The sequence below is a fragment of the Notothenia coriiceps genome, unplaced genomic scaffold, assembly GCF_000735185.1.
Source record: "Notothenia coriiceps isolate Sejong01 unplaced genomic scaffold, NC01 NC01_scaffold00012815, whole genome shotgun sequence".
NCBI classification, from domain to species: Eukaryota; Metazoa; Chordata; class Actinopteri; order Perciformes; family Nototheniidae; genus Notothenia; species Notothenia coriiceps.
In genome coordinates, this window is record NW_011345516.1 from 679 (window position 1) to 15,312 (window position 14,634).

At 41.7% G+C, this 14,634-nt stretch overlaps 2 protein-coding genes across 2 annotated transcripts in view; one reads left to right on the plus strand and one right to left on the minus strand.

Annotated features, from left to right (window-relative positions):
- Positions 1–370: 370 nt before the first annotated feature.
- On the minus strand, positions 371–8,724 carry LOC104947606 (nuclear apoptosis-inducing factor 1-like). The gene is made up of 3 exons (XM_010773657.1): positions 8,413–8,724; positions 8,325–8,328; positions 371–931 (listed from the first exon to the last, which is right to left on the minus strand). Exons 1-3 carry the CDS (start codon positions 8,722–8,724, stop codon positions 414–416), a joined length of 834 nt encoding a protein of 277 aa, XP_010771959.1. The 3' UTR covers positions 371–413.
- Positions 8,725–10,283: 1,559 nt separating this feature from the next.
- Positions 10,284–14,634, plus strand: part of LOC104947604 (nuclear apoptosis-inducing factor 1-like) — an 8,647-nt gene continuing 4,296 nt past the window's right edge. The window contains exons 1-2 of the mRNA XM_010773653.1: positions 10,284–11,090; positions 12,328–12,382. Coding sequence (XP_010771955.1) covers positions 10,646–11,090; positions 12,328–12,382 — 500 coding nt within the window. The 5' untranslated portion in view covers positions 10,284–10,645. The remainder of the gene's footprint in view (positions 11,091–12,327; positions 12,383–14,634) is intronic.

Consider the following 14,634-nt stretch of genomic DNA (forward strand, 5'->3'; position numbering starts at 1 on the left):
TTTACACACACTGACCCCTCCTGGCTGCTAAGTAGCAATGTACCCCAGAGACAAAACACAGGCAGATGATTTTTATTCAAGTTTTTCTTCAGCTCTGAAGACACAGTTCACACTACCTGAAGACCCCTGCCGTCTCTGGTGTGGAGAACAGGACTGGTTATTCTTCATTCAGGGTGAACTGCAGGGTGATAGGATCAAACTAAGAATTCCATGTTACTGATAACCGTCTGCATCTCTGCATTAAAAAACACACTCAATTAAATGTCTCAAATAACATAAACTCTACTAGTTAAAGACAGAAGGTAAAAAGTAAAATTCTGTACATGCTCACCGCAAAGGCAACTTCTGACACGTTTTTTTATTTACACACACACACACACACACACACACACACACACACACACACACACAGTCTATTGTGCCTCCTCGGCCGGCTGTGGAGGTGGCGGTGTTCTGGACCTCTGCTGCTCTGCTGTGGAGCTGCTGGAGTTGGATGCTTCAGTCCCACTCTGGAGGAATTTGCGCAGGTCTTTGAGAGCAGGTTTGAGCAGCTGCACTAAGGCCAGCAGTGCGGCCTGGGTGCCCTCCAGCGCCTGGGCCTGTCTCTCCTGTGCGAAGGCCTGAGCTTCCTGAGAGCGCCGCATCATCTGCAGCAGCTCGTTCTGTCCCTCCATGTGCTGGGCGATCTGACGGATGTGAACGTTGGTGACCCTCTGCTCCTGCAGCAGGCGGGCAGAGTTGAGGGCGATGCGGCTCTTCAGCTCCTGAGGTTTGGCATGACTCTGAGGTGGAGGGGGAGAGGCAGAGGAGGCAGCCAGCATCTCCACTGGAGCCTCAACGGCCGCCACCATGGTGGGAGTGGAGTCACTCACAGTGGTTGTGCAGTACTCCACCACGCCTCCATCCTCCAGGGTGTGGAAAGTAGTTTCAGCTGGAAACAGAACACAAAAGCTGTTTTAGTTAGTGACTCAAACCCAAACTGAAAATCTAGTTGCATCTACGAACCCCAATTCCAATGAAGTTGGGACGTTGTGTAAAACTTAAATAAAAAGAGAATACAATGATTTGCAAATCCTTTTTGACCTATATTAAATTAAATACAGTACAAAGACAAGATAATAATGTTCAAACTGATAAACGTTGTGTTTTTTTGCAAATATTCACTCATTTTGAATTTGATGCCTGCATCACGCTCCAAAATAGCTGGGACAGGGGCAACAAAAGACTAGGAAAGTTGAGGAATGCTAAAAAACACCTGTTTGGAACATTCCACACGTTCATTTGGTGAGTGTCATGATTGGGTATAAAAGGAGCATCCCCGAAAGGCTCAGTCATTCACAAGCAAGGATGGGGCGAGTTTCACCACTTTGTGAACAACTACCTGAGCAAATAGTCCAACAGTTTAAGAGCAACGTTTCTCAACGTACAATTGCAAGGAATTTAGGGAATTCATCATATAAAGTCCATAATGTCATCAAAAGATTCAGAGAATCCGGAGAAACAACTGCACGTAAGCGGCAAGCAAGGCCAAAAACCAACATTGAATGCCGGTGACCTTCGATCCCTCAAGGGGCACTGCATTAAAACCATTATCATTCTGTGAAGGATATTACCACGTGGGCTCAGGAACACTTGGAACACCATTGTCAGTGAACACAGTATGTCACTACATCCACAAGTGAAGGTTAAAACTCTACCATGAAAAGCCAAAGCCATATATCAACATCACCCAGAAACGTCATGGGCTTTTCTGGGCCCGAGCTCATCTGAGATGGACTGACACAGAGTGGGAAAGTGTGCTGTGGTCTGATGAGTCCAAATTCCTAACTGTTTTTGGAAAACATGGACATCGTGTCCTCCGGGCCAAAGATTAAAAGGTCCATCCAAATTGTTATCAGCTTAAAGTTCAAAAGCCAGCATCTGTGATGATGGTATGGGGGTGTGTTAGTGCCCATGGCATGGGTAGCTTGCACATCTGTGAAGGCACCAGTAATGCTGAAAGGTACAGACAGGTTTTTGAGCAACATATGCTGCCATCCAAGCAACGTCTTTGTCAGGGATGTCCCTGCTTATTTCAGAAAGAGAATGCCAAGCCACAATTTGCACGTGCTATAACAGCATGGTAAAAGAGTGGGGGTACTAAACTGACAACTTCAATGGAATTAGGGTTTGTACTATTCTCATGTCACTCAGCAGGCAGCTCAACATTACAGGAAATGTGTTTTCTTTCTGAGGTTGAGATCAGAAAAGAAAAAGTCTGGAGAGGCCTAAAGACCATCTCTGGCTACAAAGACCCAGACTCCCAGGTCCGTGGGGACCATCAGTGGGCAAACGACTTGAACATTTTCTTCAATAGATAAATGGTAAATGGACTGTACTTATATAGCGCTTTATCCAGTCTTTAAGACCCCTCAAAGCGCTTTACATACTACATGTCATTCACCCATTCACACCCATTCATACAGAGCAGTGTACCTTACTCTAGGACCTAACATTCACACACATTCACACACCGTTGGCCATGCCATCGGGAGCAACTCAGGGTTAAGTATCTTGCCCAAGGATACATCGACATGTTGACTGCATGGGCTGGGATCGAACCCACAACCTTCTGGTTGAAAGACGACCACACTCCCTCACAGCCACAGTCGCCCTGTAGATTTGATCAGTCAGCCCCTCCTAGCTGTGCAATATGTATATATTGCACAGCTAGGAGGGGCTGACTGATCAAATCTACAGGGCGACTGTGGCTGTGAGGGAGTGTGGTCGTCTTTCAACCAGAAGGTTGTGGGTTCGATNAGGTCTGTTACAATTTGACATGTGTGGGTCGTGCACGTGAGGCGAGCGTAGCCGGTTGTTCGAGCGACGAGGCGTGACGCTCCCCCTGGTCAAGGGTCGTCGTTTTTGTGCAACCAAACAATAGGACCGAGGTTTTATCCATTCCTTACCGAGGGGTAACTGGTAAGTCCTTTCGTCCTATCCGACGTGTAGAAAAGGCCCCCCTCTGACTTTTGAGTAGAGAAAGCTGAGAAAGCTCGTGACGCCCCAGCTCGCTAATATTAACTCGGCAGTGATGTGTTCGTAGTTGACAGAGTATGTTGTGTTTTCACCGAAAAAATAATACACCGAATGTCAGAGAACAGGGTTACGTTGATCATACTCCGCATATTTGTCCGGGTGTTTTGATTTCAAGAGGTGGAGTAATCCCGAAGTGGTGAAAGTCTTTGCAGTTACACCCCCTCGAGAAATGTCAGCTGAACACGTTTTACAAATCGCAATCCATGCCTCTTTCTCTGATATTTTGAAATATCTCCAAGCGGCAGACATGTTGGCTGTGAGCCAGCCGCGAGCATGGTCGCGCGCCGTGCTTGTCGCCGCGTTTTGATTACGTCATCACAACAACACGTTAGGTTACCAAACTTATAGGTGCATTTGTTGTTGTTGAAGGCCTGGCTGTTACAGTCTTTATTTACACTATTTTGTTGTAGGCCTACTGGCCTAGATGTTTATGCAGTTTTAAAGCACCTTGGCTTTGTTCTGAATGCACTTTGTTGTAGTTATCCTACAGAGAAAAGAAAATGCACTTGACTTGGAATTAATGTACTGTATGCATTCAAAAGTGCTGAATAAATGTTTTATGGACCCATAATAGTGATTATTATTTAAGTTAAGTTTTGCCATAATCATGCCTTTTTCCATAATCAGGTAGCTGAACAACATTGGTAAAAAATGTATACATTGTATATATATATATATATTTCTATTAATCATTTTCGGCCTTTCGGCATTCGGTTTTCGGCCAACTGTTTCCTATTTTCGGTATCGGTTTCGGCCAAGAATTTACCATTCGGTGCACCCCTAAGAAAAACGATTATGTTAAAGTACTATGATACTGTACTGATATTTTCAGACTTTGTTCTTTACTTTATCCGTCTTTATATGTAGAAGATATAAAGTTTTCTCCGTAATGTTGTTTCCATAGCAACAACAACTTCCTGTCAACTCGCCTTCAAAATAATATATTATATCCTTTTTAGTTTTACAGAACACAAATTGGGTTATTTACATAATATGTTTACATGATTTTGTAAACAACCCGATGGACAGACGATAAAGGAAAAGTTCAAATTCAGCTCTGATCGTAACAACATCGGGACATTCGTGAGGGCATCTTAAGCCATCGTATGACCAATGGTGGAGTTTCTTAGGCTCCGGCAGCAACTTCGTGAGCGGTGGCAAAATCTTGGGCATGCCAAAAAATTGCCGAAGGACCTTGCAAAGGTTCATTTTCGTGTTGAATTTGTGTGTCAATTTTGCCCTTCGTAAGTAAGGCCATCGTGAGAGCATCTTGTTATCATCGGTGCCATCGGGCATTCGCCCCGATCAGAGTGAGGGCGAATGCCCGATGGCACCGATGATAACAAGATGCCCTCACGAATGGCCCGATGTTGTTACGATCAGAGCCGAATTTGAACATTTCCTTAATCGTGTGTCCATCGGGTGTCAATTTCGGGACAGTGTGACAGGGGCTTTAAAGCAGAACTCCTAACACCAGTCCCAGACAGTAACCTTGCAGGTCTCCCTTGAAAAAGAGATCTATGATCTCAATGGGACCAATCTGATTAGATAAAGGTTTGAAATGAAACCTTGAATATCTCACCATTCTTTGTTGTATGAAGCTGTGTTAGGAAACCAATCCCAAGGTATTAACCAGTGTGTCATAGCCTAAAAATGTAAAATGCATCCATTTAAAGTAAAATAGAGTTTATACAGTTGAAAGTGTAGGTGCAGATAGAGTTTGAACAGTTTTAGTTCTCCTCCTACACTGAGGCAAGCATAGGTTCTCCTTGTACAATGAGGCAAGTGAAATTAAAACAAGGTCCAAATACTAACAATTCTTCATTATAGGTAGAAAGGCAGCATTATACAAACAAGGGTATACTACGGTTACACTACGGGTCTGTGACTACACTCAGTTAGTGTCTGTTCATTGGTAGGAATGTGTGGCGTAATTAAAAAAGTGATTTCAGCTATGTAATGTATATCATTATGTCTCTATAATAATCAGTTCAGGGCACAAACAAGGGACAACCTCTTCAGTCGTCCAGCACCGTTATGTTCTGCTGTAGCTAATATTTCAAAAGGAACGTGTGTTAAAAGGTTGACAGCCTTAACCAGTGCTGTCCAAAACTGTTATTTTTCTACCTGTGACTTTCCTGTTAGTTAGATAATCCTGCACATTCAATTGTTAGGTCAAAAAGTAACTGAACATGTTTGTCTATGGTTTGTCCTTTTTATATCAACTGAAAGAACAATCAAATATGCATCATCCACTGGCATTCAGCAGGAATCCCCTTGAATACATTAAGACTAGAAACCCTAATCAAAGTAAAGGTTCTGAATTAGCTACTAAAAATATTACAACTGTATCTTATAGTAATTCCAATTAAGTGATGTTCAGCATGTGAATTTCAGCTCAAAAACAACAACAAGCAATCAACACACAAGAAACACTTAACTAATGGCAATTATACCAAATCCTTTGGTATAGGACGTTGTAAAGAGACTGTACCTGTTCATGTGTTTAAATAACATAAAGGAAGGTCTAAAAGCTGTGAACTCAAATGCTGGCTGCCCCTCAGGCAGTCCTGTCACATACCTCCTGTATGACTTACAGGCAAGACTTACGTGAAGCCAGTTTTTTAGGCTTCTTTACTAAACTTAGGTGTTGAAAATGCCCTGTATGTGTTATAAACCTCAAACTGAGGCTCCGTTTACAGGGAAACAAAAACGAAAACGAACAGAATTCGATATCAAAAAAGTCTTCCGTCCACACGGAATTGGCTCAATAAACGTGTCCGTCCACACGAGACCGCTCGACCCGCTGGAGACATATGCCGGGCCTATAAGTAGCGCTGTACTTCCGCCACAAAATACACCAAAAGCAGCGAAGAAGACCTCCCGAGCATGGTTTCCATGGTGGCCTGGTTGCCCTTCTGTTTATTCTCCGCGGTGGATTTAGCAACATGTAGTTCATTTAGTTCTCCATGTCCACTTGTTGCTGATGGTTGTGGTAGAGGAGCTGTAGATTTGGGTGAGCAGCAGAGGTGGGGAGAGGCAGGGCTCTGGCTGTTTCGGCGGCCTCTGTTTCTCTTTTTCTCCCTCCCCGAGGCGAGCGTGTTGTCCTGCTGTAAAAGGCAGGTGCACCGCACCCACTGCCACTAACTCTGAGCCTGGCTCTTGAGCAGGACGTTCTCCCCGGTACTCCACCAGCAGATGAAAAACACCCACCTCTCCGCCTCTTCCAAGGGACGAGGGAACCGTGCGGGGGGGTCTGCTGGAGGCTCCTGCTGGATGCACTGTCCTGCGAGATACCGGGACCTGGCTCGAAACACTCGGAACACTGTTATTGTTGTTGGCGAAACACATCAGCAATGACGCAGGGATGAGCAGGAGAGGTGGGGAGGGGCGGGCCTATGGCGCATAGGGCGTACACACAGAGCCGTTTGGCCCCCCAGAGCGTTCCGTCCGCAGATCTACCCACCTTGGGACCCGTTATCGTTTGAGGGCTCTGTTTCCGCGGTTCCGTTACGGCCTTGTGTGAACGAACCGTCCATACGATAGAGAACTGTAGTTGATACAACCCGTTCCGTCTCCGTGTAAACGTGGCCTAAGAGCAGTCCAAGTCTTGTTTCCCTTTTTCCAAGGTTGTCAATGATACAATTATGTTTCTCTCAATGTATGAGGTTTTGACTATGGTTTTGACTAACAAGTGTCGACTTTAATGCATATTCTGATAAAAGTGTTTATAAATTAAAACGCAAATGTTTCCAGAACTCCCTTTATCTTCATTAGGCAAGATGCTTAGTTATACTGGAGAAGAGTTTCACTGACACTGTATGTCTCTTGGCCTACAAGTGCTACCAACATGTTACTTACTTGTCAAGATGTATTCATAAGTTATTTTCCCCCCCGAAATGTTATCAACAATGTTGTATTATACTTGACCTTTGTCTGTTTCTACTGCTTGGTTTTTGCATTCCCCTGGTGTGTCGTTCTTATTATCTTTGTAATCTTTGTGATGTTGTCGGTTTTTTATTTCATTTTCAATTAATCTATTCAAGGAAAAAGCAGAGGTTAAAGAAGTACTCTTGTGCTTATGTACTTTTACTTGGGTGAAAATTTGAATGCAGAACTTTTCACTTTACTTGTAACCGAGTATTCCGACACTCGAGTCTGGTATTTCTACTTTAATCTAAGTATTAGCATGAACATGTACTTAAAAATATAAAGTAAAAGTACTTACTATGCACATTTACCAAATTCTGAATAATATAGATGTATGAAAAATATGTATGATTATAATTATGAATGTAATAATGTGTTTATCACAGCTGGTAAAGATGGAACTAATTTTAATTACTTTATTTACTGATCTGTAGTTTGTGAATTTGATCAAAGAGTAAAGTTACAAAACTTACATAAGACATCAGTTCTGATTAATTATATGTTATATCAATAATCCATATCCGCAAATTAACTAAAAGGTATTACATACTGTAATGATGTAGAAGTAAAATATTTACCTCAGAATGTTATCAGTGTTGTAAAGTAACTAAGTACATTTACTCAAGTACTGTACATAAGTACAATTTTGAGGTAGCCTACTTGTACTTTACTTGAGTATTTCCATGTTATGATCAGGTTATGATACCTCCTGACTTAAGATTTTCATCGTCATAACTAGACTGTAGCTATGTTCGTATGACAAAATAAAAAACTCTGAGCCTTCAACTCCACTACAATTCAGAGGTAAATGGTGTACTTGTACACCACTACATCTATCTAATACCTTCAGTTACTTTACAGATGTGGATGAATGATGTGAAATATAATCAAGTGTTGAATCAGACTTTAGTTCCACCTGGAGTAAATTCACAACCTACCCTGCAGTATACAAAGTCATTCAAACTAGCTGCACCTTTACCAGCTTTGAGAACACTTTCATGATCAATCATTATAAAACATATATTATTCTGAAATGGACCAATCTGCACAATACTTTTACTGTCGCTACTTTAACTATATTTTCATGCTAATACTTTTACTTGAGTAACATTTGCTATGCTATTTGTAACAGAGTATATTACTACACTATGATACTTCTACTTTTACTAAAGTACAAGATCTGAGTACTTCTTCCACCTCTGAATTTTAGTGGGGTAGAAGTACAAAGTTGCAGAAAAGGGAGATTCTCATAAAGTACAAGTACTTGAAATTGTACTTGAGTACACTACTAGAGTAAATGTACTTAGTTACTTTACACCACTGGGAACAAGTAAGATAGAAGTGTGGACAATGAGCAAGGAGACAGTATACACACAAACAGAACAGCCGGTTGAAAGCACTCACCCTGAGCTCATGTTCAGTGCGGTGTACTCCTAACTTCTTCAGCCCAATAGTCAGGTCGTTGACACAGATGCCTCCATCCCCGTTCACATCCAGGACCTGGAACAGAACCTTCAGCCTGTGCTCCTGCTCGGGCCCCCCACACGTGTCACATTGATGCGTTGACTGACCCGGCTCCGAGTGACGGCCCCCGGCCCCGGGCTGCCGGGGGGCTGTTGAGGGGGGGTCTTCAGTGTGCCCGCCGACCGGGTCGACCCCTAGGTGGGTGTCGCCTGATTGGCACTGGCAGAATACATCACTGAGCAAGGACGGCATCAACGAACCCTGCTGGTGCATCACAGGTGTCCGGCACGGTCCGCCACGCTTTAACCTCTGTACGGTACTGATAACAGCCGGAGAGCACTGAAGGCCAGCGCTGTGTCTCGAGCTGTGTTTTCGAGCCCTGACTACCACGTCACATGTCCCTCCATTTCAGCCTGTTCTGAAAGGAAGAGCTACCAGAAGCCGGTAAGCCTAAAAAACAGACGTTTTACTCCAAACCAATTTGCAGAGTTCCCCTGAGACGAAAATGGTTAATATCTACAAGAACACTTTATACATTAGCCGAGTAAACTGGCCTATTTAGAGTGACGCTAGCCTGAGTGTTGACGTTAAAAGCCGGTTAAGGGAGACACGGATCCTGACCTGTCAGCGCCTTACCTTTTATTAATTAAATGACTTCACAGCATTGAGTGTCAGAGTCTATAACGAGCTTGTATATCGCAAAACACGAGAAATGTTCCTCAATAAAGACCGTTATGAGTAAGATATGTGTTCCGATATTTTAGTCGGTTAACTTGCCGACTGAGTGAGAAGAAAAACTGTGGCTCGGGGAGCCAGCTGCGCCAGAAGTCTCGCTGTACAACGCGAGACTACAGCGCGACTTCATCAAAGGGTGCTGGGTGCTGGGAGCTGCTGTGGTATTTGAACAGAGACTGCTCTGACTGACAGGCGGGTGACTTCTTCTTTCTAGGAAGGAGACCATAGGACCAGTAGTTGTACAGACATAGCCCCTTTGTCAATAATGTGTCACCTCGATTGGAAAACGGAGATGAGCATATTAATGAGAATTTGAGGATTAGAATAGGAAATGAGGATATTCAATGGAATTATGAGAAACGTATGTCACTGGCGCCATCTTTTGTTTCAGATGTGTAATGTAAGCCGAACTTAAAATTCAGATGTAGACTGGTATTTAATTAAATTCCTGAGAGAATAGAAAAAGTAGTAACAAAACAATCAGGATAAACACTGATCAGATTACTAACGCGAAACCCCTTTCCTTCTCCTAGCACCTTGTTTTAATAGTGGGGGATCATTTATCTTCAATAGATTTAAAGAAGGCTGAGAAATCCGATATCATAAATTATAACTCCATTCCAGATGGATAACATAATCTTTATGTTGTGGTTGAGTAAATTAAAGATCTTATCAAACTATGAGTTTGTTAAATTAAAACAATCTTTCTTTTACGTTTCTAAAGATTCCTCTTAACTTGTAACTACAAAATGAATTTCACATTTTAAATGTATATTTATGAGTAAATACATATAAAAAGTATTACTCTGTGATTGATAGTATTAGACCCACATTCCTGCTGATAATTATGTTACAATGCCTGATAGTTATTGGTGGTTATAGCAAAAAACAGCAAAATGGGGGTGGGGAAGATATGCTTGCCTATTATTATACAGTCTATGGTTATTACAGATCTAAATAACGCAGGTTTCACAAAAATAAAAACAAAGTAATTCAACGTGTGTGTGTGTGTGTGTGTGTGTGTGTGTGTGTGTGTGTGTGTGTGTGTGTGTGTGTGTGTGTGTGTGTGTGTGTGTGTGTGTGTGTGTGTGTGTGTGTGTGTGTGAAAGATGGTGTGAAACAACTGTTGACCAACCACGACTGTGATATAAAGTGAGATAACGGGGACAATTCTTATTTGGTACCGTTTATTTAGCTTGTTCAATAGGCGTTTAATTGAGCCAATAGAGAAAGAGAATATTGCATGACCGAGAGATATCCAACCAATGGGATGTCTCTGGGCGGGGCTACAGGGCACGCCCAGCTAACGTAAGCGTTGTTGTAGGAAGAAGAAGCCGATTCTGGAAGCCATTACGTTGCGCACATCAATTGAGTAAATCCTACTATTTTTGCGTACAATACGCACAATTACCTCTCCAAAAGGGGAATTTGTGCAATTATGGCATCAGCCGCGAAAAAGAGAAAAATGAATTTCTCGGAGAGAGAGGTGGAAATTATTGTGGAAGAAATAGAGAAACACAAGCACACACTGGTTAACCACTTCAACGCTGGAGTCACCCACATGGCAAAGAATAACGCTTGGGGGGACATCCTGAAAAAGGTAAACGCTGTCACCACCTGTCCCAGAGAGTTGCCCGAGGTGAAGAAGAAGTGGTCGGACATGAAGACGGAGGTCCGGCGGAAAGTGGCCCAGGCGCGGGCTGCTATAGAGGGAACCTCCGCTGACTGCACTCCAGTCCCCGTCATCCTCACTGCGATGCAGCAGAGGATCTGTAACCTGCTGGGGGAGGCTACCATCATCAGCCTGCCTGCAGGAGACTCGGATGCTGAGATAAGTTTACCTGTCACCGTCAACCCAGCCGCCACCGTCACACTGGCAGAGAGTAAGTCCTCACAAGTTGAACTGTGAGCGTTCAAATTATACACTTAGTGTGCAGTAGTGTACAGTAACTAAATAGATTTACCCAGTACTGTACTTAAGTACAATTTTGGGAGACTTGTACTGGTACTTCAGCATTTCAATGTGTTGCTACTGGACTTCAACCCTACTAAAATTGGAAATGAAATATTGTACTTTTACTCTACTACATTTATTTAATACCTTTAGTTACTTTACAGATTTTGATTAATGATGTGAAATATAGCCTAATCAACTCTTGAATCAGATCTTAGTTACACCTGGAGTAAATTCACAAGCTACACTGTAGTATACAAAGTTATTAAAATTACCTGGGATATATATTATTTTGAAACGGGACAATCTGCATAATGAGTAGTTTTACTTTTGGTACTATAAGTATATTTTATATTTACTTTTGCGATTAACATTTTAATTTCAGGACTTTTACTTAACAGAGTATTCCTACACTCTGGTACACCTACTTTTACTTTAGAATAATATCTGAGTACTTCGTAAGTATGAGTGGCAATGCTATAAGCAAGACAAGTTCCTTTCGAGTGGATTCATCTCCAGAGCTCAGTGATAAATATTGCTTAAAACGTGATGAGTGTACGACACTGAACAAGCATTAAAGAAGACACAACCCAATAAACACTCAAATACATATCTTTCAGTGGAAAACATGCGGTACAGTAGCGTTTTGGCAAAGCATGAAACCTGACACTGTCTGCTGTGTATTGGTAGAGTACACGTTAGGATTGTGTGAGTTACATAGCATCTGATACTTCCCACACCAACAGGGGTTGAAGTGCATTGATCCCCCTCAAAGCCCTCATCACAGGTTACTATGGAGACAGGTTCTAAGTAATACAAAAAAAAAATCTATATATTTAAACTCTGAAAAGGAAAAACTATCCAATAAAAAAGTAAAGACGTAACAACTGAAAAAGGAAGTAAAAATGTGTGGCTAAAATATAATTCTTATGCTTTTCTGTCCTGATATATTATGGGTCCTCAGGTTGATATTTTATTTTAAAAACTTTTCCCTTTTCCCTTCTTAACTTTGGAGACAAAACCTAAATTAAAAGGGCACTTAAGTATTTTAGCCCCTTTAGGAGAAAAATATCCTAAATGCTTTTGAAGATTTTAGCCTATCTTTCTTATTTTCTTGGATTGCTTGTTTTGTGTTTTTTGCATCATGCTGTCTGTGTTTCTTTCAGCTCTTCCAGCGGGCTCAGCTACAGTCTGTGATGAAGCAAAGCCACTGACTGGTAAGTGTGTTTATTATTATATACATGAAACTATCAGTCTGTGTGAACATCAATGAAGCTTTCTGCTCATTATATACTGTTAGCATATGACCCATCCACGAAACACTAAAACCTTGGTGTTCAGTGAAAGTAATTAAATAACAAAGATAACATTTCAATGCTTTGCATCCCTTACTGGAATAATTTTAGAAAACTACCTTTTCTAAAATTCAAATAATTGAGTATTTTTTTATTAAATATAAAAAATAATGTACTTCATTTATGTAAAAAGCTCTAATATCACAACCATTATTTAAAATCATGAGAGCAATATTAACTTCATCATTCAATACATTGTCCTCGTTTATGACGTTCTTCCAGTCATTACTGTGTCACTATGATCACAGGTGTTTTAGATATGTATTATAATGATGTGAGGTGTGTGTGAAGGGGGCACTGATCTTTGTGTTTCGTTCATCCATCCATGAAACAGGAACGAGCCTGAGTGAATCCTCACTTGCTCCTGTGGTCACCCACCATGAAAATACTTTGTTTTCAGATTTTTAGCAGCAGTTCTAGCAAACCAAGACACATACAGTTATGTTATAATAATGTTGTTGTCGCTGGTGATTCCAGCAAAGCAGAGCGTCAAATGTTTCCTCAGGATAAAATATTTTTTTCCCTTTGGATGACCATCCAATTCAAACCTACTCCAGCTCTGACAGGAGTGTGGTACTGATCTTCTCTTTTACTTTTTTAAACTTCTTATTTATCGGCTTATTTAATTAAACAGACACACTATTCTGAATATAAAGTTATATTTTTAGATATAGCATAGGTAAATCACAACCAAAAAAAGTAAAAAAAATGAAATAAATAAAACAGTAACAGAAATCTAAGGGATAATACATTTAGAGTTAAATTAAGGCTGATTACCAAGCATCATACAATTCATATTTCATCATGGGTCGAGTAAAATGGAGGGATGATTTCACAGATAAACATTCAAACACACTCACATCCCCCTCTTCACACACACACACACACACACACACACACACACACACACACACACACACACACACAGTGGAGGAAATAAGTATTTGATCCCTTGCCGATTTTGTAAGTTTACCCATTTGCAATTGTCCTGCCGCGGTCACTTTTCTCCCCCCCACACTCAGACACTCAAATCCAGCACCAGACACTTTTTACGCTGCTATAGACAATCTTGCACTAATGTACATTCTCAAAATATTGAAGTGACTGTTGTTTTGTACATATTTTTATTAAGGTTCTAATGTGTACAAATGTCTCTTTGACTTTGTATATATATATATATATATTTGCACTCATATCGTTATATACATTTGTTTTTATATTCGAAAATCCAGAAATTAACATTATATAAAAGATAACAAATTATTTGCATTTAACCGTGGGAAGTAATTATTTGATCCCCTTGCAACCAACAAGGATTCTGGCTCCCACAGACCGGTTACATAAGTCCATTTCCTTTGGGAAAGTACTCCTAACATCAACTAGTTACCTGTATAAAAGACACCTGTCCACAGAATCAATCAATCAGATTCCAACCTCTCCACCATGGGCCAGACTAAAGAGCTGTCTAAGGACCTCAGGGACCAGACTGTAGACCTCCACCAGGCTGGGACTGGCTACAAGACCATCAGAGAGCAGCTCGGTGAGGCCACATAGTTGAGATAATTTGTACCAGAAACCGAGAAAGAACGAAAGAAAAAAGCTCACATAAGAACTAACAAAAGTCAATAGACTGGACCGCTTTATATTTCGAACATGTACACGCATACCTACAAATGAATATTAACAAAGGTGGGAGGTACGACGTGCCCCCCCTACAAAGACCACAATCATCGTCGTAGAGAGAAGGAGTTTGTGCGGCACGCTCACTCGGGTTTCTAGAGCTCACCAGGAGTAGACTTGGGTGTAGGAGAGGAGGGTTGGAAGAGCCTTTGGAAGTTCTCAGCAACAAGTTTGAGTCTGCCCGGAGAGTACAGGAGACTCGTCCCGGAAGGTCCGCGACGTCTGACTAGGTTAAGTACAACATCACACAGTGGTTTATCAAAAGATCCCTGCGAGGTCGACGGAACTCTAGGTAATTGTTTCAAGGAGGACACATCAAGACTGGGATGGCAAGAGACTAGTTAGTTTTTGGGGTGCCCCCCGTGAGAACACACCTCCGGGTCGCTCCCCCTGCTACGAGTACGTAAGAAGAAGGTAAAGACTTATTACCGTGGTTGT